We start from the raw sequence: 27,883 nt of genomic DNA on the forward strand, positions 1-27,883 counted from the left end.
CAATGCATTTTCTTCATGCCAAGTCCTAAGGAACTGTGCCTCTCTTGCTAATGTAATTTGGTTACATCTGACATAAACAGTAAAGCTGACATGATTTTCAAAAGAGTGAGAGTCTTTGACAGCCTACATTTTTGTTAGATAAACTAAGAAAGTATGGAGTCCTCCAAACAAGATCTATATGCAACACAAGACATACACACACACATACACACACGTGCACACATATATGCACATAGAGACACATGTGTATGTACACACATCCACATGCAACACATGCAGAAGACACAACTACAGGCAAGGGAAAATATTTAATGATGTCACCACAGGTAACTTCCCACAAAATGAATCGATAAGGATCAGCGGCCTTGCTTTAGAGATGGAATTAGTCTTAGGAGAGTTTCTTTTAAATACCTTACTTTGCCCAGTTGGAGTTCCCCTTATTATTCACAGACTAATGAATGAGTATGAGAGTTTATTACTTAAGCCAATCAATAAATGTATGGAAGATACAAAGTATGTGTAGATAAAATAGAAGTCTTGTACATTTTTGTGGAATTGTAAAATAGAAAAACTGTTTTAAGAAATCCATCTGGCTCTGTAATTGTATGTTGAGTTGACTTAAGTATGTTAGAGATGTCTACACTTCCATGTACATTGCAGCACTGTTCCTGATTGCTGAGTTCTACAGTCAGCTACATGATTGGCAGCAATTAGTAAGGAAAGAACATGGGGTCCATATCCAAAGGGAAACAACGTAGTCTTAAAAAGTCAGATGTGTAGTCAATGGCAAAAATGTGGCTAGACATTGAGAACACAGAACAAGAAACACTGGCTGTGTATGGTTGCTCACACCTATAATTCCAAGACATAGAAGGATGAAACAGGGGGATTACAGAAAGGACAAGGCCAATCTGAGTTACATAGGGAGTTCCAGGGTAGCTTGGGCTACAGAGTAAGACTTAGCCTCAAAAAACCAAAAATTTAAGATATGTAGACACAAAGACACATAGTGCATTTCTCACTTAGGTTTGGGATCTAAAAGAAGCACATTAGAAAGAGAGCGGAGTGATGAATAATGGAGGGGGAGGTGGGAAAATGGGTGGTGGCCACCAACTACCTGAGGAGTTACTTTTCTTTAACTGAAATCTGTCACAGCATGGTTAACACTGTTCATAAAAGCTTATCGCACATATCAAAATTGCTGAGAGTAAATTACAAGTGTTATTTAGCACAGAATGACTGAAATGATTGATGTCTACTATAATGACTTAACCACTTCACATATTCAGAGGAAATAACATCATTTCATTTCAATATTCAGCTATCATTTGTCAATTTGCAATAAAATAAAGTTAAAAGGGATAGGAAGTATAGATTGGAATTACCTTTTTACTTGCACATGCAGGCCATGTACCTGAAATTTCTTTATATAGTAACAAATTCCACAATAAATTTTATTCCTACTCATTAACATCAAGGGTTAATTTCTGATGACCAAAAAAACTAAACTGGCTACAACTAGTTTGGCTACAACTGGCTTTTTGAATTCAAAACTTAGAAGCATCCCCTGCAGACAACCCTTCTTTGCTTAATTTTTACTTAGCAGATTCACCTAAATTATCCTCAGACTTGGATTTAATTTCTAGCTCATGCTGCCTTTTAAGGTCATGAGTGTTGTATCTTTGGTAAGTATGTCATACAGTACATTTTCTTCTGAGTCACAACAGGCAGACTTCTGTCACTAACTCTTTCTTATTGTCACCTTTAATCAATGTGTTTCTGCACATTAGTGGTCACCCATCATCCTCCCCATTTACACAATCACAATATCAACAATAATGGTTAACGCTGTATAGGCCCAGCATCTATTAGAAGCTGATAAAACCGAGTAAGATGTGGTAATAAATAAAGATGCTCATAAATATGAGAGCTTAGCAGTTCTTTTCCATTGTAAAAGCTTGGAAAATTCCCCTGAGATGGTCAAAGTGTGTTCTTGGAGAGTATTCATCTGGAAGTCACCGTCCTCACTGCAAAGTTTCATTATGACTTTGTAAGGTTTATTTCTGCTGAGGTTGCTCCTTCCCATTTTTATGAATACTATTTCATGCTTCTGTCCATTGAGCTTCTACACCTATGAGGTTTCATCACTGTCTTAATGCTGTTTCTTACAATCCTTTGCTTTGTTTCCTAGAAAAGTCTTACGTCTTACAAGCAGGTAAAATGGCCATTGTCTTGCAACTAAGAACAAAAAAGATACTCACATTAATTTCCCCTAATTTTACAATTTAAATATTTCGTCATCGATTCCTAACTTGTAGTAAGTAGTCTGCCAGTTTCATATGGTATTTCCTTTCCCATCAACAACTTATATGTTATCAAAATCAAAATGGAGTTAGAAAAGAAGAGATGGACACAACAGAATTAGTAGCAGAGGCTGGTGGATCTATTCTGTTTGAAAGATTCCCAATAAAATTATACACATAGTCATGTGAGATATACATCACTACCCTTATGATAAAGACCTTTTAGCTGGCTTCACTTGTGTGCCATCTATTTAATTGATTTTTAAAATTATCAACCCTAATCTAATTATCTGTATGAAGCTGTAGATAAACTCTAACTTCATTATAATTCTTATGCTAAAGTTTAGACACTGGAACAAGCTGAAATATGCTCTAGTCATCACTGACTGCTTAGTATGACAATTTTATTAGACAGCAATATGGAAAGGTATCCATCAGGATGTCACTTGTAAAAATAGGTATGACTTCTGGGGGGAAACATGTAGAGAAATAGTCAAAATAGATTTAGAAAGTTGTAGAAGAATTGGCAAGATTGACAGCAATGAAAATTAGGATAAAGACTTAGGTAAAAGAAAACTAGACCATCACTTCTGAGATTTTAAGGATGAGCTTATTAATATATTATAAATTAATTGGTAATCTCTCAATTTTATGGCTTCTATTTGAACAATGTAAGTATGTACATATTTTTAAAATATTAAATTATGCTTCTGTCTAAAATCAGTTAGATGTAATCTTGTATATATAATATTGTTAAGGGTACCAAGTTGATTTTCTCATTATACAAGATCAGGCAACACTTCTGCCTCTTATTCTGTTATATTAGTCTATGCCCTTGTTTCCCTTTCAACTTTATGGAGCTTTCTGTAGGGAAATAAGTCGACTTTTAAACAGAAATGATAATTCAAGAAGATTTTAGCTTTATGTATGTTCATTAATTCATTTTACCTGGTTCTTGAGATCCAGTTTGGGACATGGCCGACCTCCACTGTAAGGCTTTTCTTTTAGCCATTTCGATCGAATCCTCACTCCAATCCCACAAGATGAGCTGCAAGAACCCCAGCTGGACCAGTCACTTAATTTGCAATCAAATGGGCAAGGGATGACACATGCTTCTTGGATATAACCTGAAAGAAAAAAACTTCCAGTGAGTACAGGAAATTTATTAGATTTATCACCAGCACGGCTACAGTACCTTAGAAACATTTTTGTTTGTAAAGAGAGCAAACGTTGAGGAGACAGATAGATATAGTTAGATCTGCATCCAGTTTGTGTCATTCAGTTTTACTTCATTGAAATTCTGAAATGGAAGAAACAGCATAAGCAGGGTGGAAGCAATCAAGGCAAAAGATGTGATCATTTCTCCTCAGTGAGCCTTGTATTCTCTACCCTAAAACTCTTAAAATTCTCCATCAGGGGGTAGCATATGCAAATGATCCTTTCATCTGCCTGTTACCTTCAAGGTTTCACCAATAAAGACATTGAGTCTCTCTTCTAAGTATTGTTACTTGAAGGTAGAATAGAGATAGAGAAAAGACCACAATGCCGTTGAATGTAGAAAAGCAATGTTGTCTGCTGGGGGAATAGGTAGAACTGAAGAGTTCTGGGTGAAGTTAGGTGAAGTGAGCCTCTGACGTGCCAGCTTTGGTCTTCGTTGTTCCTGTCTTATGGCAGCTCCTACTTCAGCCTGAGGATGACCTCTGTCTTAACTTCCAGTTGACCTTATCATTACCAGATATGCACCTCCATTGAGCACTGGTCTGGCTGTGTCTCAATTCTCAGTAGACGCTGAGCTACTCTGATCCCTTCCCAGTTTCCCCAACTTCCAGATGTCTGTCATAGAGGTTACTCATCTCCTCCTTGTGTGCTCTCATCCTGTGTTCTGCACTCAGCCTGATGTCTCAAGACCCCGGCACCTCGATCTACATTCTTAGGAATTCACTTCCTTGGGCCTGTGACACAACCTCATTCTCATGGTTAGGCTACAGTGGCCATGGGGGAAGTAACCTACCGATATAATTCAGTCAACCGATGGGAGTTAATCAGAATGGACATGACCCTAAATGTGCCTGACTGCTCAGCTGTGAACTCTCGAACTGGGTCTGGTGCCTGTGTGCAAATGGAAGCTATAAGTCTACATGAAGATGAGCTCTGCTGAAATCCTAGGAAGCTCAGAGCCAAAGCTTCCTCTGACTGAGGTTGTGATGAAAGCTCAACCCTGGACCATTCTTCTTTATGAGACCGTTAAGCAGAGAACAGAGAAGCAGGGTCCAGACTCTTAAACCAATAAAACAGTGGAGTAAAAAGGGCCTCTTTGAGTTACAGTCTGTAGCAATTTGTTGTATGGTCGTCAAGTTCCAAGGAATGATCCAAGCAGAAAATTCATGAGTTTTAACCATTCTGATCATAGACCAAAAATCATTGCCATTCCTATGTCAAAAATCACAAATATTTCTGTTGAGCCACACCTCCTTTGCCAGGCCGTGGCTCACACAGGGCCCTGTACAATACTTTTCAATGCATCTCTTTCCTCTAACTGTTTTTTTTGTTTTGTTTTGTTTTGGTCAATCATTCTGAGGAGAAGATACTTTTCAGCATATGGAAATGTTGATATTGCTCATCTCTTTAAAGTCTGATGGTTTTCCAGAGACTTCTTTAAGATAATGGCTAAACTATGTTACAAAAACAAAACAAAATGAGCTTTCTTATGAAAGGGTCGAAGCTAAGGTCTGTGGCAGTTTATTGACAAAGATGCATCATCAGCTTAGGCCTAATCACAGAGGCTGGAGGCCAGGAGACTGAAGTGTTTACAGACACCAGGAGGACTCTATTGCAGTGTCAGGCTGAGAAGCACCTCTAGCTTGCTCTTTCTCCCTTCCTCTGACTCCTGTATCTTTAAGTATACACTCACGGGGTTACTCCATGCCCCACACTAGACACACCTTTGCTGATACAAATAGAGTTCTTTCCCAATAAGCTAGCATCCCTAGTTCTGACTTCAGCCTCTCTCCTACATTTCCATTGATCATCTTTTCCCAGAATCCTTCTGCCATAACAGAGGACAAACACTCAGATGTTGGTCAGTCCTGTTGCCTTTCTTCTCTGTGCTTAAAGCAGGTCAGAGATAGGAAAGGACTAGATCTGTACTAATGACTCTTCTTCCTGAACTGTCCTCAGTCAAGTACTCCTATTCCCTGGGAATTTTTCTGAGTTTCCTTCTCATTCACAATAGACATTTCAAACCTTGTCCATTGCCTTTTTATTTTACATGTTACTTCTCCCATCCAGGAAATGACAGAAATACTAGAGCAGAATGCCTTCAATTTTCCGTATATCATCCACACAATCTGAACCCCTTGCTTCTTTCTTCATATTCAAATGGGAAGGCAGCCACTTTGTTGTAGAAACTAAATTCTTCCCCTCCACCTGACCCTGATACTTCATGTCTTTAGACATTTCAATTACTTCCTTCTCTTCAATTTTTCTCCCTTCTTTCTCCCTTGCCTCTTATTTTCATAGTTCTTTTCTTCCTTTCGCTCCCCTTTCTTGCTTTCTACCCACTTCCTCCTTTCCTTCCAACTACTTGTATTTATCTTTCCTTCTTTACCTTTCCCCTCTTATTCTTTCTCCTTCTGCTATTCATATGATTGTAGTTACATTAAAATATTATAGGAATGCCCTGAAGTTATCTAGACAATACCTATCCATAAAGAACCACAACAAATTTTCTAATGACCGACAAGTTCTTCTGGGGGAGGAATTAAAATTCTCTCACTGAGATTGTTAAAAGAAGAACGTTTTGCTGTTTACAAACATCAAATATGTAATTATTACTAATGAGGTTTTATAACTAACCAGATATGAGCAGCACAGTCAAAGTTACATAAAGTATTAAAGAGACACCACATACATTATATAATTTTACAGAAAAAGCAAGTCACAAAGTGACTTTATTGGTCACCAAGCAGGAAAAAAAAAGAATAATAAGATAGGATATTAGCATTTACCCTCATGGCATACAGACTTCAAATATGCAAATATGAATGTCCAGAATATTTCACATAAATATTAAATATCTGAGTGTCTGCGTAGGTCTTATCTTAAAGCACAGTTTCAACCAGACATCCTTTTAATTGAATGAGACTTTAAATCATCTGCATCTAGTCTGACCACTGAAGGACTTTAATCGGCCAGCCTCAAGCGGTAGTTTTTGTCGTCTTCCCGTGATAAGAGGTAAACCCAGAGGATCCTTGTGAAAGTCAAAGCTATAAATTCAATGAGCATAAAATAATTTTGAAATTCAGCAAGACTAAGCAACAGTGACATTTATTTTTCAAGAAAATTTCCATGCTAGAGTATACCCCAAAGGGAAGTCCATAGTGAAAACCATTAATAACTGCATATTCTTAGGCCAGGCTCATAATTGAAAGGATTGGTTTTACTCTCCCATTTAATGCTTACAGATTTTTGGCAATAAAGTATGGTGAAATTTAACTATCGTGCTGCTAACCTTCTGTATGAGAATTGCAACAGCTAACTGTTAAAGCCATACTGATGTTTTCAAAACTAGCTTTCATAGACTATGTAACAGAGTACCTATTTTCTTCCGTCCTAATACTTTCTAATATATAAACCTAACTTCTGTGAAAGAAACAGTGCCTTTGTCGAAACCCATTTTGTACCAGAAGTCAGATGCAGAACACACTGCTTGGATCACCGACTGACCTAGGAAAACCTTGCTGCTCTGTGTCACTAATCTGCACAAATACAAAATTAGCGGTGAGGTAATCAGTATAGAATTATCTGTGCAGCGTGCAATCAATTTTTAAACTATATGCATATCCCATGTGGCAGGGGTGTGCCCTATTATCGGTTGATGAGAATACCTTACTGCCATCTCTACCGGTGATAAAATTAGAGGTATTGTTGAACGACATGGTAGAGACACAGAAAAGAGTAACAAAATCTTTGTCACTAATTCCCAGACCTCCTCTTAATGGGCATCAGAATAAATAATTCTGAGAATGATGGTCTCTTTAATGCAACCACTTTCCTTCCACACTTTTGCCTGTGTGCTTTACTTCCTTCCCTAACATATTTCTCCCATTAAGATCTTGTTTTGGGGGATGTAAAAGAGGAAAATATTGATGACATGAACCTTAAGAAAATAACCCAAATCAATTCACTTGCATTTTCTTACTCTGTGTAGCAGTAGCAATGAGTATCCTATTAGACAGTTCACGTTTTAGATTCACTGACTCTGCACTCAAATGATCAAAACAGGAAATGAAAAAGGTTCTCAAAATGCTAAATCAATCATTTAAGATCTAGGATAATTGTGAGTTAAAATCATATAATATATCTATTTCCTTGCTTTAAAGATTTGCCGTTTTAAAATTTTTACATTTCAATAATTCTAGGTTTGTCGTTCTATTTCTTTAGCTAAAAATGTAGCATGTTAAAATCACATTGGACTCCTTAAGGAATATTTTTGTTAGAGTTAGGAAAAATAGTTACAAATATGCTTTAATATTTATCTTAAAAAGACAATTTTAAAAGTTGGAGCAATATTTCCATTGTTTTATGTTGGCTTTTTGCACTTTAGAGTATCAGGTTCATAATCTTATGGAGGTACTGTTCAAACCCAACAGGCTTGTAACATGTTTTACAGAGCTCCTATTTTTGCTAGGGGATGTTGCTATGAAGTAGCTTCCTGCCCTCAAAGATTGTTTTAACATGCTTGGGTCCCTAGGATGTTAGAGGGCATAGAATTGAAACTGCCCAAAATTATTAACATATCCTCATTTGAAAGTTTTGTTATTAAAATATATTTTTGAAAAGACTACCATTTAACAGAAAAGTATTTTTATTCAATTATATAAACATCAAGGATATTGGAACAGGCAAATATTTCCTGAATACAATGCTGCTAACTCAGGAAACAATAACAATAATTAGCAAATAGGTTTGAGCCAAATTTAAAAACACTCTGCATAGCAAAGGACACAGGGTGAAGAGACAGACTTAAAAATAGGACAGTTTTTTAAGAACTATTTATGTGATGGAGTATTAATATAAAAATGACATCCAGAAATTAAAAAATTAAATACTAGTAGATGAATAATATAATCATTTATTGGGCATACCACTGTATAGTCAGTTCTTGAACTAATTACACATATCCTATAATTCCTTAAAAACATCTTTGACATTGTAGAAATGCAAATCTAAACTATATAGAGGTTTTGCATCAGCCCAGTCAGAATCAGTTAAAAAATGCTAGCGAAGACAGAGGATGAAAAGAATGCATTTGTACTGTTGTGGGAGTGTAAACTACTTGAAGTCATAAGGAAATAGCAGTAAAATGGGCATCCTTCAGGATGAACCACAAAGAACTGCTATAGGCTCCACTCTCACACTTCTAGGTATATACACAATGGAATAAAAATCATCAGGTATCATACATACCTGCATACCTGTGTTTATCGCAGCATTATTTCCAAAGACCAAGATATGGAACAGGCTAAGTGTTTATGAATAGATGAATAGACAACGTGTGTTGTACACACACACAGAGTATCATTTACCCTAGAAGAATGAAATCATGTCGCTTCCGGGTAATGGATGGAGTTGTAAGTCATAACATAAAGCCAAATAAATCAGACATGGAAAAGTAAGTCCCTTATCTGTTCTCTTTCAAGTGAAATCTAGAGAAAATAGATGAATGAACAATACATACAAATGAACAATGTGAAACTTGAACAGGGACTCTTAAAGAAGAGGAAAGGCCTCCCAGGGGAGACGTTGTTAGGGAGGGGAGATTATGTAAATATGGAATTTCATAATGAAGACCATCATTCTGTACAATGAGTACGTGCTAACAAAAATGAAAATTAGAGGAATGTTCTTTAAACACTAAAGTAACACATTTGCAATCTGAAATTATTTTGATACGTAAAATAGTGTAATTTCAAAACACCCACAAGTTCAAACAGTTTACCAAATAGTATTTTACTCAATTCCATAAGATCCAAACATTGCAATGCATCCTTATTAAATATTTCACCATCTACCAAGAGGTCATTTACATGAGGACCATTTTGTTTAATTAAAAATATAAATCAATTTATGGGTGCACTTTACTTTAGAGGAATTACTCACAGAGATTAAGACCCAGAGCGTTCATGTAAAGACTTTGAACACCCATCCGAAGTAGAAAAGGGTCAGGACCCAGACTTGAGTAAAACTGCCAAACCATCAGGCAGAGCAAGAGGTAGTGGAGGACAGCTGTGTACCCAGACTGTCCAAACATGACTGCTGTACACGTGTGCTCACAGCAACTGTGGTTGCCCACATGAGACCTGCACAAAATCAAGCCAGTCAGCATTGTAACATACACAGGGAGGAGGGGGGAGCACATGAGACCCTTCGGTTAGTTCAGTTGCTATCGGCAATGCATAGCTGCTAAGGGAGGGAACATCATTTTGTTTCTTCAGGGATATACTGGGGGCATGCTGGCCATGTTCCAGTGAATAGCCCTACATTCGTGCATGAACTTGAGACACCAACTAGATGCTGCAGGTTAAAAACAGGACACGAAGTAAAGAGGAAAAAGTGGTGTTGAGGTTCTGGAAAGAAGACAGGAAGAGGATTTGAAATGACGAATTCTTGTACAACGCACACAAACAATAAAACAGAGAATTTTGAAAGTTAATAATGAATACATAAATGTCCTACAGTCCCAAGATGTTCCCTTTAGCGCTGTAGTGGTAAGGTATGAAATTAGGCTACTAGTGAGGTTAATTACTTCCAGAAGCAATCACTCTTATAAGTGAAAAAAATTGGTTATACGTTTCAGAAACTGAGATTACATGGTATAAATCTGTGATGATTTGAGGTGACATGAAGGGATGCCAACTCTAATTTCTTACTTTTCATATGAAAAAATATTTTATACGGTAGATACAGGGTTTTAACTTAATTGCTGGGTCTGGTTAGCGTGCTATGACTAAGTGTCTTGGGTGTCAATTTAATGTAACACCATAAGGAACTGATCTTTTAAATTGAATCATCCAGGCAATTTAATCAAGACGAAATCACCAGTTGTTCATATATACAGAGTTTCAACTCACTGTGCCAATTTCCTCCAGGCAGAGAAAAGCGACATTTTTTTTCTTAGAAGATATTGAGGATATTAGGGAGAAAATAGGACACTAGACATAGAATAATCAGAATGGTTAGGACTGTACATACACCCACAGTTTCTCTCATTACCGCAAATAAGAGCTGTTAAAATTAAAGTGACTGAATGGCTCACCAGATAATAAACTTGGCCTCAGCAGCACGGAATGGCACACGGTTTGTCGACAAGGCAATATTCCCGAGTAATTCCTACAACCGTGGCTGCCACCCGTGTGAGGTCCTCTCATCACACCTCGCTGCACTGAGACAGCTGCGTAGTGAACTACTCTGTGCTTTCCATTTTATGTTTCCTTTGCATTTTCTAGAAGCTCACCTCTGAGCATATCTGCTATTCATCAGGTTTTTCCTCAATATCTCAGGTTCTAATCCTGGACACGTGCTAAGATCCTACTTGCCCCTTGAAACTAGGCTTGGCCTTATTATTATCTGCTTCAACCAATTAAACGCCAGCCGAAGTGAAAGCAAGCCTTAGGGCGGCAGCATAACTGATCATCGTTTTCCGGTATTATGGGGGCTAGCAGCGCACCAGACAGTGGCTGCCCAGTCATCCGTGGGCCAGGAGCAAAGGTGATAGGGGCAGAGGTCCCAGCCCACTCAGATAGACAGGGACAGGAAGTGACCTCTGCCTTTGGCCGTTGGCCACTGAGATTAGGAAGGTGCTTCATTTGTTCCTCTAATGTTTCTAATTCCGACCGGATGGACCTGCCCTGACACCAAAGGGTGTGTCTTCATAAGGCAAATGGATGGAACTAGAAAATATCATCCTGAGTGAGGTAACCCAATCACAAAACACACACGTGGTATGCATTCCCTGACAAGTGGATATTAGCCCAGAGCTTAGATTACCCAAGATATATTCCATAGACCACATGAAGCTCAAGAAGGACAACCAAAGTGTGAATGCTTTAGTCCTTCTTAGAAGGGGGAACAAAAATATTCTGAAGAGGAGATATGCAGATAAAGTTTGGAGTAGAGATCATTCAGAGACTGTCCCATGTGGGGATCCAGCTTGTATCCATACAGCCACCAAACCCAGACAGTATTGCTGATGCCAAGAAGTGCATGCTGACAGGAGCCTGATACAGCTGTCTCCTGAGAAGCCCAGCCAGAGCACGGCAAATACAGAGGCGGATGTCCACAGCCAATCACTGAATTGAGAATGGGGTCCCCAATGGAGGAGTTAGAGAAGGGATGGAAGGAGCTGAAGGGGTTTGCAACCCCATAAGAACAACAATATCAACCAATCAGAGCTCGCAGGGACTAAACCACCATTCAAAGAACACACATGGACAGACCCATGGCTCCAGCTGCATATGTAGGAGAGGATGGCCTTGCTGGGCACCAATGGAAGGAGAAGCCCTTGGTCCTGTCAGGGCCGGGAGGCTGAAAGGGTTGAGTAGATGGGGTGGGGGAACACCCTCGTAGAAGAAGGGGGAGGAGGGATGGGATAAGGGGTTTATGGGCAGGAAACTGGGAAAGGGGATAACATTTGAAATGTAAATAAAACAATAACAATAATAAAAAGTGTAACAAAGAAAAAAATTACATGGACCAAATACGTGGAGTCTTATGGGAATTGAGGTAACAGTCTCAGCAAACGGGACTATGCTGCTTCAGCAGTCCGCACAGACTGCCCAGCAGTCCTAGCAACCGAGAAAGTGACTTTGCAGAAGTTGAATCTCTATATATGTTTCAGAAGCATTCATAATTTATTATTTAAAAAAAGAGCTAGCATATGGATAATAAATCAGGTCTAACCTTATGTGATCTGAGATAAAATATTAAACCTCAATATTTGAGCTCTCTTGTGTTAAGATAGAAATGCAGCAATGCTTCCCCTTCGTAACTCCCTATAATACTGTAAGGTCAAAAACATAATAAGTGGAACACTGTGGAAAAAGATTAGCCTACACTATAAATGACATAGTAATATTTTTACCACTACATAAATCTATACGGTAAAGTAAAAATATTCTTTTCCTATTATACTTTTGGTAGTAATGACTGAGAGAGAATATAATTCCGCAAAGATATTTTAGTACAGAGATTATAGGATCATAATTTTCAAATTTGGATGCCATTTCTCATTGCAGATCATTTCCATGCAAATTAAATCTGGAATAACATTGACACATGAGGGATGTTGCCTTGGGTCAGTAAATCAGTTGTAGTTTTGATCCAATCTTCCTCTTCCAGATCTGCTAACAGCCAAGGCCAAGCATTCATTATCTCCCCGTTGGCCTGCTATAACATTCTGTTTACTGGACTCCAGGTCTCAAATCTCTTTCTTTTAATCCAGTTGATATCTGCTCAGCCACCATATTAGTAGCCATAAAGCAAGGCTCTACACATACCATAGTTTCCCTTAAAATAAATAATCCTTACAGCATGGCAGAATTTTGATTAATAGATGGCATGGGAGAGAACACACATTAAATAGGGAGGGGGAACCAGCCCTGAGTGCCCACTTGGCCATAGAGAAGTCTTCATAAGAAGTTCAGTTTGAGCACAAGCATAAATTTGGTTAGATCATTGAGAGGCCACTCTGAGAAGTCATGGGATAGGGCTTAGAAAGATGATTTAAAATGCTCACATTAGTTTGGATATGTGCACACACACACACATTCATATGTATACACATACAAATACATACATATACCAAACACACATATTCATATATACATAAGTCCGTTCATAAAACTTATACATGCACACATACACCTACATATCATATATACACATACACATGCATATATACATATATATATATAACTTAGTTACCAGTTTGTTATATTAAAGTGTGTATATGACGATAAAATATTGCTCATAATATTCCTTACCTACATGTGACAAGGACACCAGGCTATTATTCACTGTATTGGAAAGCGGGCTTCACAATGACCAACAAATATGGTCTTATAGGACGATTGACCCCCTTCTCCAAGGCAGCTTTGCCAGTATAACAGCTGGCCTATGAATAGGTGTCATTCTCCTCATTTCTGGGACTCAGACACAACTGAGCACAGAAGGGAATATCTTTACTTTTAACTTCATTTTCTTGGCCCTTTGACGTACTGTGACTTGAGTCTAGCTGTTATAATTGGCTGGCACCACAAACTCAGGTATTGGCTCCTGCTTAGTTAGTTGCTTGTTTCTTGACATAACCATGTATTTATTTTGAGTTTGTGGATTTAAAACTCAATTATTCCACATGGAAATGGAGATTCCTGACTTCTCTTAAAATTATGGATAATTGGGATCCCAAGCATGTTTTCTCCAGTGTTACCAAGATCAGCGAGCGATGAAGAGGAGGGCTTGTGCAAATAAAAGTTGCCCTCACAATGTTCTGGACTCTCTAATCTAATGACTTTTTTCTCCAAATAAAACAAATCAAAACTTAGTCATTAGCCACACAAAAAATCAGATAAAAGTGAAGTGGGGCAAAGTGGAAGACACAGAGACGCACCAGTCCAGTAGATCACTGTGAGTCACATAGAGGAACTCACGAAGAGACCAGCTGGGCACCCCATCCAGTCTGATGTCCCTACTGGGGCAATCCTGGTTGCTGGAACTAAGTATCTGGGTTATGAAGACAGCTTAATAATGCCCTTGATTTTTAATTTTTGTTTTCATTTGTTTTGTTTGTTTTTCAACAACCTGATGTCACAAGCCTATAGTTGCAGTTACTCAGGAGGCTGAGGCAGGGGGATTGTGAGTTCATGATCTGCCTAGGCTACAGAATGATTTTTTAAGACTAGCCTGAGGAACAGAGTAAGATTAACTTGGTATCTTAAACACAGAACTAGGAAAAGAACATTATAAAATAAATTTATCTGAGAATTATTTGATAGAGGGTCTCAAGTGCAAGATTCTGAATTTTAATTGACTTATGCTGCTTCATGCCATCCACACTAAATGGAATATTAGTATCAAGTGGTATTCTTAGAGGAAACAACAAGAGGTGTCCCAGACCCCAAGGTCAGCATGGCTCACTCATCCAAAACTATAGCCCAGAAGTTTTTAACCTGGAAAAGCATCAGGTATGCAGGAAATAGACATCCAAGATTATATTTCTTTCTAAAAGTTTTCTTTGCTGTTTTTGTTGTTGTTTTTCTTTACACCACTGGGTCATCCTGACAAATATTTGCATTCATGAGCAATGAGAGAAGTTATTATGAGTTCTGAATTGTGTATTGTATGATGAAGAAAATTCACCCCCAAAAGCTTGCTTTTGCTGAGGAATTGTATCTCTCACTGAGCTAATGCAGAAATCAATGTACTGGAATGAATTCACAGTACATTAACTCCTTGCAAGTTACTGTAAAAACCTTTGATCTCTTGCCAAGGTGGACAATTAAGTATGACTTCTGTTCTTGATTTACATTCCTTGGTAACGGTGAATTTGTTTCACTTACCAATAAATTTGTTTCCTAATGGATTATGCACTATCTACAGATTTACATTTAGGCTTCCCCTGTCTTGACAGATATCCTATGCTTTTTACTCAATGTTATTTAATGATGCATCTCTTACAGGATGCATTAAAAAAAAAGCTCAGATGTTTAAATTTATTTTCCTAAAATGTATTTAACTTATTCTCCAAGAAAATTTAAGTAGCTATCAATCTCTTAGTCACACTAGTGTTAGTGCCAGGGGATGACGAAGAATCCTGGATCACACACTAAGAGGGTGTTTTAAACTCAGAGACGGATTAAGAGCAGCCGACACCAATTTTCTGAAGAAATGAAAGAAAAAGTAGTATCAAATGAGGGTTTGTTAGTTTTCTGTGACTTTCACATTAGTTGAAGCTAAGTCTCACAAAAGAAGCAAACCCTATTGTCATCTACTTCTGCCACAACAGCATGTAGTTTTATCCTCTTGTATCCCGGAAGCCTTCTGTCAGGGTGTTTGTTCATAGCCCTGTGCTCCCAGTGAAGGGTGGACGAGAGGGCCCTGCCTTGTCTCAGTAGGTTTCCTGTGGCTTCCCCTGGTTTTTTTACTGTGTCCAGAAGACTTCCAAAGTCATCCATGCTTACCCTCATGTGTTTGCCATTCATGACTTAACATCTCAAACCCTTTCCCTTCTATAAAGACAGTAGTCAGCCTAACCTAGAAAGACATTTCTTAACTAGGGACATTTGTGAAGGATGCTGTCATCAGTAACGTTATGTGCACATATATTGAAATATAGAACTCAACCATGACTTTTGAGTCATGAATTCAGAGGATGAATGAAGACTATGCTGAGGAACACACATCCTGGTCTCTATTTGACCTAGAACATACCTGCTTTTACATGAGCTGTCTTTACCTGCAATGTTATTTTTAGGGTGTGGCCTATAGGTCAAATCTGGCCTCTGTGTTGGAAGGTACAGTTTGTTTTGTTGTTATTGTTTGTTTTTGATATATTAGATAGAGTCACTAGCAGTCACTCAGACACTCCCTGTGTTGGTGTTCATACTCTAACAGCAGAGGTGACAATGGTCACAGACTTGGTATGGTTTACAAGACTGTATAATTTCCCTGCCTTGATCTTTATGCACACTTGCAACTTCTCATTATGAAGTGGGGACAACAGTAGGTGCATGCTGTGATGAAGGGTGAAGGATAAGCACAGTGAGATGTGAATAAGGATGCTTGACTGTTTCTGACAGAGGCATAGTGCCATGGTGAATAAGGAATGACTGGAAAATGACAAAGACCTAAATCCAAGTCCAGCCTAGACATTGGGGGCTAGTGACATCACCTTTGGTTTGTCGTTTAATCCCTCCATATTTTAATGTTCTCATCTAGAAACTGGAGATATTTATCCCACTTACTTCAGAAGGTCTGGACCAAGAGACTAAGCGTTGTTGCTATTATGATTTTAGGCAAAGGGATTGTAGTATTATTTTCAGTGTATGTTATAGAAGAGAGAGAACAGGGAAATTCATCCAGGAAAACCCATTGGTTAAAGTCCCAACAGCTTCTTGAGGTCAACACTTCTGTAGGAGTCATGAAGATGGGGAGACTGCCACTGTAAATTCATAACTATTTGTTGGTCAAACAGATCATCTGATGATTGAGATTTAGAGCAATGTGTACTTCATGCTGATCAAAGCAACCGTAAAATGTTGACCAGACTCTGGAGGCCACTTTGGGTTAAGATATGTTGTTCATGAGGTCTTCTGGAAAACCACATTTTGAACTCATTATTACCTCCCATCCTGACTGATCTTGTTCCTTATCTCATGCCCACTACTCTTAAAGTCCAATGCCATTGAAATGACTCAAAGGAACATCTACAATCTCTTGCTTCTCTAGTTTCCCATTACTTTGATGGTCCACTTCTTTGAGTGTGCATTGAATCCTATAACTTTTCACTGATTCGTATATGACAATAACTTCATTGAGTAGAATTAGAATTCAAAACTTCAAGAGATGGTGTGGTGTTTTGAATATGAATGGCTTCCATGTGTTGGAATGCTTGGCCCTTAGGGACTGGCACAATTAGGAGATGTGACCTTATTGGAGGAAATGTATCCCTGTGGAGATAAGGTTCTGAGGCATCATACGTTCAAGCTATATCCAGTGAGGCATACAGTCTCTGTTGTCTGCTGACAAGATGTAGTACTCTCAGTTCCTCCAGCAGCCTACCTGCCTATACACCACCATGTTTCATGGCATTATCATTATCCACCATGATGAGAATGACTAAACCTCTGAACTGTAAGCCAGCCCCAATTAAATATTTTCCTTTATAAGAACTACCTTTAGTTTAGTAGAATATATTGGTGCCTAGCCCAATTGTCACCAGAGAGGCTTCATCCAGCAACTGATGGAAACAGATATAGAGACCCACAGGCAACATTAGGCAGAGCTTGGGAAATCCTGCCAAAGATGGGGAACAAGGATTGTAGGAGCCAAGAGAGGTCAAGGACACCATAAGAAAACATACAGAATCAACTAACCTATGTCCCTAGGGGTCCACAGAGATTGAACTACCAACTAGGGAGCTTGAATAGGACTGACATAGACCCCCTCTGCACATATATTATAATTTTGTAGCTTGGTCTTCATGTGGGATTCCTAACAGTGACAGTAGGGGCTGTCAATGACTCTGTTGTCTGCCTTTGGGATGTTCTTTTCCTACTGAGTTGCCTCATCTAGCCTTGATAGGAGAGGAGGTACCTAGTCTTACTGCAACTTGATATGCCATGGCTTGTTGAAGTTCATGAAAGGCCTGACCTTTTCTGAAGATAAAAAAAAAGAATTGATGTATGTGAAGGGATGGGGTTGGAAGAAGAATGGGCAGATGGGGACTGGAAGGAGAGAAGGGGAAGGAAGTTGGTTGGTTGTGATTTAAAACAAACAAACAAACAATTGCTCTGGTTATGGTGTCCCTTCATAGCAATAAAACCCAAACTAAAACACATGGGATTAATTTATTTGCTTTCTTCTTCTTCTTCTTCTTCTTCTTCTTCTTCTTCTTCTTCTTCTTCTTCTTCTTCTTCTTCTTCTTCTTCTTCTTCTTCTTCTTCTTCTTCTTCTTCTTCTTCCTTCTCCTCTCCTTCTTTTTTTTTTTTCCCTTCTCCTTCTCCTTCTCCTTCTCCTTCTCCTTCTCCTTCTTCCTTCTTCTTCTTCTTCTTCTTCTTCTTCTTCTTCTTCTTCTTCTTCTTCTTCTTCTTCTTCTTCTTCTTCTTCTTCTTCTTCTTCTTCTCCTCTTCTTTTTTTTTTCCCGGAGCTGGGGACTGAACCCAGGGCCTTGCACTTGCTAGGCAAGCGCTCTGCCACTGAGTAAATCCCCAACCTGCTTTCTTCTCTTTGTGTGAATCTTAACTGTACAGGGATTTCAACCTCCACTACTTTAAAGATAAACACCGAACCATGAGTATAGGCAGGACACTTTCTTGGGCTAAATTTCTAAAGTTGATCATACCAACCGTGAGCCGGGGCAGGGTCATATCACCAGTAAGGATTTCCAATCTACAAACTCTTTTTTTTTCTTTAAATCAAGTTAATGCAGAGGCTGTCCCCATAGCTGTGGATTGAGGTGCAGCTCTAATCCATGAGGTTCTGAATTATTTCTGTTTGAAATTAAAATGGACTTCACATTTTATCTTTCCATTGTCCCAAATAATGATTATTTCCAAAGAAATAAGTTGTATTGTTTAGTAAACCTAAGATGTTACCAAACATAACATTTTAGGGTTTGAGTTTTTATTTTGCAGATGTTGAAATGATCAGATGAAACCAGCTTGTATGTATACAATTTGTATACATAGTGTATATATGAACGTCTTCTGGGGATCCTTTTTTAAAGGCTTAGTCCCAGCCTATGATAATATGGATGGGCAATTGACATACAGTTGCTGTTGACTATGTCAGTACATTATAGCACTGATGGACTCCAAACTGAACAGGCTACCAAGAGGTAGGATTCACACAGAGGAAGTTGGAGGTACAACATCTGCCTCTGATGGGTATGTCTCACTCCTTTCTCTTCTTCTGCTTTCTGGTTACCATGAGTTGAGGAGCTTTGCTTCACCACACAGACCTTGCTTTGGCAGTCTGCCTCTAAATAAGCCCTCAATGGATGGGAAAAGTCACTGTAGACTGAAGCCTCTAAAACCATAAACTAACATAAACACTGAGTGCTTTTAGTTATATTGGGTATTATGTCACAAAGACAGGAAAATGACTCACGCTGATGTAAATATAGGCTTCAAAAGTAGATATTTGTCTCTGGCTTTCACTTTATCCATCACATCAACTCCATGAACTTCTCTCACAGACCTAAGTGTATGATGTGGGAGCAGAAAGGAAGGAGCGCAAAGTAGCAGAAGAAGAAAATGTTTCTGCCATCCCACAGCTACCAATTGTTTCCATTTGGTTATATTTCTGTTTTTGATATTGTGTTGTTTTCGTGTTTCCTTCAGAGTTATATTCATAACTTTTCATCTGATATCTTATGACCATATTGTACTACAAAACACAATTATAGGACCATTCACTTCAGTCCCACATGGGTGGCTGTAGGCATAATGTTTTTGTGCACTGCGTAAAGGTTATTCTTGTGTTATTCAAATGCTGCTTTCTCTATCCTCAAATCTTGTTTCAATCTGGACATGGCACTGTAAAGCTTATGTCTAGAATCTCCTGTTTCAAGTTTGTATAAACGGTTCTTACCATTTATTCTCTGTCTTATCAATACATGCAGATCATGAAATGGCTGTGCAGAAGAGAGAACAGGGTGGACGCTTCCTCCAAGGGGAGAAAGGGAGAGGGAGATTCAGATTGGCCATGAGGAAAGCGTCTGAGAAGACACCATGAGAAAGAACACCTGAAGAGCAGCTGGAACATTATTAAACTGCAAGTATCATGGGATATCGCTGGGAGGTAGTCAGATTAGCACGGAGGGTTAATATAAATCAATAACTGCCCTGATATTGAGGTAAAGCTTGAAATAGATCTTGGTTTCTCAATGTGGTTATGGGGAACTAGCAAAGGAAGAGAAATACAGCTGCTGGATTGATTGACTATTAACACCTATATTAAAAGAATTAATTTTACAAGTGCCCAAGAATCAACTGAAGCCTGGGAAAGAAATGTACAGCGTTGGGTATGTTAAGGTGATAAATATTATAGTTAGCTCAAAAGGAGAAATGAGCCGATCTACAATCCCCCAGAAGAGACAGCTCGAATGATAAACTGGTCATGCTCTCTGAAACCAAACACTGTGAGCAAACAGGCTCTAGGGCTAATCTTACTCCAGGTACTCATCTATTCTGTTCCATCTCTTTCTAATATGAAACAAGAGAATGACAATGATGTCTGTCTAGTACTGCTTACACCAGAACAACTTGAATAATAAAGAAAGCAGTAAGAGAATTGGGTAGACTGTTTCACTCAATAAAGGTTAGCTGTCATAATGAGAAATAGAGCAGAGATGGAGGAGCAAATCTATAGGTATCATGTCCTCTATTTGCGTTGTTGTGATAAAACTAAACAATAGCCACTTGGGGGTGGATATTTGGTTTACATTTCTAGGGCACAGCCCATCACTGAAGAAATTCAGGGCAGGAACCAAAGCAGAAACCATACAGGAACACTATTTATTGGTATTCTAATTCACTCAGTTACATTTTTAACACAGTTCAGTTCCATATGCCTAGGAATGGTGCTAGTCACTGTGAACTAGGTTTTCTCACATAAATCAAGACAATCTCTCACAAACATGCCCATGGGCCAATCTGATATGAGTAATTCTCAATGAAGACACTTTTCAGATGACTCTAAATTGTGCCAAATTAACAATTAAAACTGATCAGCCCAATCCTTCTTACAACTTGACAAACTGGGTGGGAGAAGGGACGAGGAGGGGAAAGGAGAACATGACCAGGTATTGTGGGGAAAAGAGAAGTGAAGCCATGAAGGCCAACAGAAAGAAGGGAAACAGGCAGCCTCAGGATATAGGAGGTTGGAGGACTCTCTAGAATATACCAGAGACCTGGGAGGTGAGAGAATCTCAGGACTGAAAGGGGAAGACCTTAGATGAAAAGCTCATCAGTGAGGAGAGGAAACTTGTAGAGTCTGCCTCCAGTAGAAAGACAGGGCATCAAGTGGAAGAATGGGGCTGCCAGCCCACAGTCAAAACCACTGACCCAGTCTTGATGCTATGTAAAAGAACTTGGGGACAAAAATGGAGAAGAGAATGAAGGGAAGGAGGTTCAGTGACTAGCCCAACTTGGGATCCATCTCAAGGGGCGGCTCCAAGTCCTGACACTATTACTTATGCTATGGTGTGCTTACAGACAGGAGCCTAGCATGGCTGTCCTCTGAGAGGCCCAACATCTGAGACAGATGCAGATACTTTAACTAAACCAATGGACTGAAGTTGGGGACCTTTGTCATTAAATTAGGGAAAGGCTGGAAGAAGCTGAGGAGAGTGATCCCATAGGAAGACCAGCAGTCTCAATTCATTTGGACCCCCAAGATCCCTCAGATATTGAACCACCAACCAGGCAGCATACACTAGCTGATACAACCCCCCCTCCAACCCTGATACATATACAACAGAGGACTGTGTGGTCTGGCCTCAGTGAGAAAAGATGCACCTAACCCTTGAGAAACTTGAGGCCCCAGGGAGTGGGGAGGTCTTGTGGAGTAGGGTGTATGTGTGTATATATCCTCTTGGAGATGGAGGGAGGGAGAGGAGGAATGGGATGAGGAACTGTCAGAGGGCAAACAGGGAAGGGGATAATGACTAGACTATAAAAAATGACTAAAGACAATTAAAAATATTATTAAGCCATAATGATTTCTTTCTTCATTCCCAAGATCTCATGTTATTATAATATAAAACATGCTCCAACTCTGAAGTCTCACCATTTAAAAGCATTTCTATACTTTAAAAGTTCAATATTTCTTTAAAACACTTACCTCTGAGCTCCTGTAGAATATAATCCAGTTACATACTTTCAAGAAAGGAAGGACTAAAGCAAACAAACAAACAAACAAACCAAACAACAACAGCAGCAGCAACAACAACAACAACAAGCCTAAACCCACACTTTAGCAAAACCGAAAGTCCAACAGTGTGGCTCAGCATCTGACATCTTGGACTCACTCATCATCTTCTGTACTCCAAAGGATTTGGGCATTCGTACTTCTCAAGCTCTTCCATCGGCAGTACCCTTATTTTGTCTCTAAAGCTCAGGCTGGTTCTACTTATACAGGTTGCTGTCCTTGGCAGACAGTCAACAGTCTTGGTACCTTCAGTATCCCAGGCTTTCTACTACAACCTGTTGATTTCTTTCCAGAGGTTGACCCAGCCACATGGCGGCCAGGCCTCAGCCACTCTACATGACCTCTTCAATCTTGCATCTGTCATTCTTTCAAAAACGGTACCTGATAGGTGTTTCTTAAACTTAAACCAGGTTTACCTACTAGCTTAAAAATAACAGAGCATTGAATCTCTTCAATTACAGCTTCTGTGCACTGAGCTTATAGCAATGCCTCCCATGTGGTGTCACCACAATGATGCAGATCTCATTTTAACCACAGTTGACTTTTCAGTCCCAGTAGGGCAGCACTACAGAATTTTAATTTAATGTATCACACAAATGGCCCTGGTAGCCTTTGCTTCCCCTCCAAATGCCAAAACCCAGGACTTCATTGTTTGCATTTCTCTCAACATTCTTTTCCTCCCAGTCCTCCATTAAGCTTTAAGCACTCAATGTCTATTAATCTCAAATTTTCAAAATTCTCCACAGCTTTTCAACACAGTAGTCTAAAGACATAAAAAGCCACATGGCCAGGTCCATCACAGCAATGTGCAGTCAAACCCAGCAAAAAGACTGTTCTACATAGGTAGGAAATGCTCTCTTTAGTTGTAGCACACACTGCTCTATTGCAGCACTGTAATCTGAATAGAACTATGGACCTGCACCATATCCACTCTCCTGGAATGCTGGACAACAGCCTAAGTTTCAAAACATTTGGGTGATTTATCCAGAAAAGTTGGGCTTCCCTAGGAAATGATGCTGTATAGGAGTTTCAAGCAAAAACCTCCCACAGTGTCAGACTCTGGCATAATCCATGAACATAAGGGAAAAGTATGTTTGAGTGAAAAGATGATATAAAAATGAAGTCGTTGGGTATATTCAGACAAAGTCATCTAACTCCCCATTTCATGGCTTTATTCAACTTGTAGAGTAGAAACAAGATAGTAAAGAAAGGGATCTCATAAAAGTTCCCTTGCTCTTATAAACAAATATGAACACTGGATGCAATTGTGTAGTTTCCCAGGCACGTTGATTAATGGATCAGTGCTGTCCTGGGGGATGTCTTTCTGTACCTGAACGCTGATAGTAAGTACTAGGTCCCATTGTTCAACATTTTGATTAACAACTTGGATATAGACACAGATGGCACGCTTATCAAATTCTGGAATGATATAAAGCCCAGAGTTATAGCTAATATGTTGGATGTCAGAGCCAGAGATTTAGAGCTCTTAACAAGCAGGAATAATGAAGTACAAAGAACACTCTGAGAGGGAATGAAGGTAAAAGCAGTTTTACATTATGATCCCCAAAGGGCTGTTCAACATGGAGACTCAGAATGGGGGGATACAAAACTTTATGGCAATTTCTAAAACACAGACTTCGAGGTTTTTTGACTGTAAAATGAAACTGTCAATAGCCACTACATTAATTTAGTTGTGCATTTTATCCACTTTAATGTATTTGAAGGATTTATAAAAATATATGCAAAAGCAGTACTGTCTGGGTTTAAAGAAAACAGGAAAAGAAGATAAAACATTGACTATATTGCATTACCACTTAGTTATGTTTTTTGACATTCTGCCAGAGAAGTGGCCCATGTCTACTGGCATACCTACTTGCCTTCATTTTTTTTCACCTAGTATTTTCAGTCAGTGTTTGAACTATTTCTAAATCTATCCTCTATACAACCATGACCCTTTTCTCATAGCAGTTTAAGAATAGTCTCAAAATAAAGAATATATTTGGTGTGTATCTTCTTAATATCTCTCAATTAAAATAGAGCTCAGGGGTTATTTTATTTTTTTATTCTAACACTATGTATCAAACACATAGCATAGTTCTTAGCACATAGGCATTCAATGAATATTTTCTACATCAAATATAAAATGAATTCGAGAGGAACCATGGACAAAGGGAGAAAGATGCACATGACATAAAACACAGATCACGAAAGTCACATTTAAATCTCCATGCGAAGCTGGAAGGGAGGCTTCCTTAAGAAATTGACTTCTTTTAGTGTTCAAAAGAACAGAAAGGGGTCACCTTGCAAGAAGTCTGCAAATGCAGGAGGCAAACAGATACAAAGGAGCTGCGTCAAAGAAGGGGCATATGATGCGTGGGGGGCAGCAGGAGGAGGGTTGGAGCAAACGGTACAGGGAATGTGTGCTGGAAATGACATTGGGACACAATGTTCCCTTTACCATCTTTAAGCAACTACTGCCAACTAGGAACATGCTGAGACAAAGCCAAGCACAGTGACAAAAGGGGACTTGCCTGGCATATGAGTAAAATTGAATACTTAAGCTTAAAATAAGACAAAGACAAGGGTAAGGGGCGTCATGGATCATTTCAAATTTTTGGAAAACTTTTAGCCAGCCATGTTTTAAATTCATCTCTAACTTAATAAAAATAAATTAGGGAACAATGGACCAATGGAGCTTTGCTCAAATTGAACAGATACGTTTCTTTTGTCTGTCTCTTTGTTTGTCTGATTGGTTTTTGTTTGTTTGGTTTTCTAGCTTCAAAGCTGCTCAGATGGGTATGGGAGTAACAGCTCCTTTGCCCTGAACCAGCTAAAGCAGGCTCCTCTCTCAGCCCTGCAGGACTAGCTCATGTGTGGTCTGCTATCTGTTTTCCAGGTCAATTCCTTCATATGGCCTATCATGCTAACTACAAGGGATTATTTGCCCTATATCCCAAATCCACAAATTCATTTCTCTCTTTCAATCAATCAATCAATCAACCAATCAATCAAGTCATTGTATTTGTGTGCATTTATATCCCTAGTATTTGTGTGCATTTATATCCCTAGTATTTGTGTGCATTTATATCCCTGGCATTTGTGTGCTTTTACATGCCTGGCATTTGTGTGCATTTATATAGCTAGCATTTATTACGTTCTCTATTTCTACCATCCAAGTCAAAAATTTCCACTATTCATTTATAAACTAATTTTCAGTTTTCAATATTATTCCTGAATTTACCCTACTTCTGCATCTCTAAAAAGAGTCACTGTTGAGACCGTCTCACATTGACCTTCATCATGGGGACATTACTCTTAATTTCTCAACCCTTTATTAGTCTTGTCAAATCCAACATTAAACTCAAGAGACACAGAATTCAATCATAGCCCTGGGGATGGTGAGTACTGGGTACCATCCAAAGTAACAATATCCTGCTGATTGGTGATAGGAAGGAGCACTGGGGAGATAAGGTATGTGACAACAAGGTCTCCTGATATCTATATGCAGGTGAGGTGAGGGCTGGCACGAGTTCAGTCAGGGCCATGATTGGACAGTTAAAAATAAGGTGGGGACAGAACTTTTGTAAGGAGGGAGAGAAGGGGAAGGAGAGGAACATCAAGGTGGAGACAGAGAAGGATGACCCAGATCTGGGTGGTCTTGAATCGCCAAGGTAGTTCGAATGGAATGGAGTTCTTTTCTTTTTTTTTTTTAAAGATTTATTCATTTATTATATATAAGTACACTGTAGCTGTCTTCAGATTTCTCTTCACAGATTTGTGAGCCACCATGTGGTTGCTGGGAATTGAACTCAGGACCTCTGGAAGTAGTGGTGTTCTTAACTGTATCTCTCCAGCCCGAATGGATTTCTGTAGGCAAATTTATCTTATCTAGGTGGGCAGTTTATAACCTTATCAATTGGTTGGGCATTAATTGTGGGGATGGATTGTGGATTGAGAATTTAACATATACATCTGACTGATAAATTACGGTTTGTTGAAACTTGATCTCACTGAGTTGTGGGGAGTGTGAGCAGAATCCCTGGCAGCGAGCCAAAGAGCCACTGGGAGAGGTGCTAACTAGAAATAAATTATGGTTTGTTCCATTTGGCCCCACGGTGCGGAACTAACTGAGGGACCAATGTGGCACCATGCTGGGCAGCTTGTGGACCACCCTGGTTAGGCAAATGGTATCTTGGGGGCCAGTGTGGAGCCGCCAGATAAAATTAGCACTAGTTCCTATGGCCTGACGGAGTCCGAACTAGGAAGAGACTGACCAACTGCCCTGGTCAGAGAGCCTGGGAGAAAGAAGCATGGAGCGGTACAGGTGGGAATCAGTCGTTACCTTTTTTTTTTTTTTTTTTTTTTTTTTTTTTTTTTTAAAACCGTAACAGTCTCTGTGTTTCCCAATTACCCAGGGTGATCCTGTTTACCAAAGACCTTGAGCAGCATAACCCTTCTGGGGCTGTGTTCTCCATGAGTCTCACTGGAGGAGTGTCACCAGACTAACCACGTTGAGAATTACTGACCTAGGGGAGCTGGCATTTTCTCAGTGGACATTGAAAAATTAAAAATTTGTATGCCTTTTCATTTCATTAATTTTATGCTCTGTGATCTAAGCAGAACATGCATAAATTTCTCTTGATATATAAAGTAATTATGGATTATATATACAATGGTACAGTGTAAATATGAACTACATATGTTCATATTATATATTATATATAATATATATGTTAATTATATAATATGAACTACATATATAATGATTTTTTTTAACAGTGGAGATTTGCTAATTCATTCATTATAAAATAAATTCAAATATTACTCAACAATGCCTCCCTGAAATAACAAAACCCCTTTATGATATGAATGCCTGACCAGAAAAATTCAAGCCTAGTTGCCAAGAAACCTTCTATATTTAACCTAATCATAAGTACCAGGAGTATTGTCCAACCACAAATGTCCTTTTCTCCTTCCGGTCTCAAACTAAACATCCTCTATGCTGAGAGGCTATATCAAAGCCCAAAACAACCCCAGAAGTCATCTGTTTTCATATCACTGCATTCATTCATATCTTCTTAATTTATTCTACATCTCACTAATTAGTGCTGTCTCTTGTACTATGAAAGAGTCTACAATATAGACCTCAGATCAGCCAAGTTACCCAGTGCCAACGATTTTCAGCTGAGTGCGAATGTGTGTGCTTACTATTTTTGCTTGTGCTTTTAGCATCAAAATCATCACCAAGACCCATGGTGATTAGGGTTTATTTTATGGTTTTGAGTTTTATGGTTGTGTGACTAATATACTTGAGTTTGTTTCAAGCATAGTGTAAGAGAAGGATCCAGGTGCATTTTGGGTGCATTTGAATACATGCTTAGCCAATATCCTTTATTGAAGAGCCTGTCCTTTGTACTGTTGTGTTCTTAGCACCTCTGACAGCTACTCTTGACTGTCAACTTGGCTACCTCTGGGACCAACCAAAACTCAAGCATCTGGGTACACCTGTCAGGATTTTTTTCTTAGTTAAATTACTTGATGTGAGAAGACCCACTTTTACTCTAACTCTTTAGAAAGGGAGGATCCACCTTTAATCTGTAAAGGATATATCAGAAGGAAGCCGGCTCTCTCTTTGCCTGCTTGCCTCTCACTCTCACTGGAAAGTCCACTCCTTTATTGCCAGTGGAGCCTACTTGGAGATTCTGGCCTATACTGAAGATCAGCTGAGACATCATTCTTGTGTACTGAATAACTACAGGATTCTTGGACCTTCCATTAGCAGATAGTCATTGTTGGACTAGCTAAACCATCACCTGTAAACCGTGTCTGTCTATCTATTTGTCTGTCTGTCTAACTATCTGTCATCTATA

The 27,883-nt window shown here is 39.0% G+C and overlaps 1 protein-coding gene across 1 annotated transcript in view; it reads right to left on the reverse strand.

Moving 5' to 3' along the window:
- Positions 1–27,883, reverse strand: part of LOC116911550 (thrombospondin type-1 domain-containing protein 7B) — an 852,321-nt gene that overhangs the window by 189,420 nt on the left and 635,018 nt on the right. Inside the window, exon 15 of the mRNA XM_032915540.1 lies at positions 3,252–3,430. Within this exon, the coding sequence (XP_032771431.1) occupies positions 3,252–3,430 (179 nt within the window). The remainder of the gene's footprint in view (positions 1–3,251; positions 3,431–27,883) is intronic.

The sequence above is a fragment of the Rattus rattus genome, chromosome 10 (genome assembly GCF_011064425.1).
Source record: "Rattus rattus isolate New Zealand chromosome 10, Rrattus_CSIRO_v1, whole genome shotgun sequence".
Classification (NCBI taxonomy): Eukaryota; Metazoa; Chordata; class Mammalia; order Rodentia; family Muridae; genus Rattus; species Rattus rattus.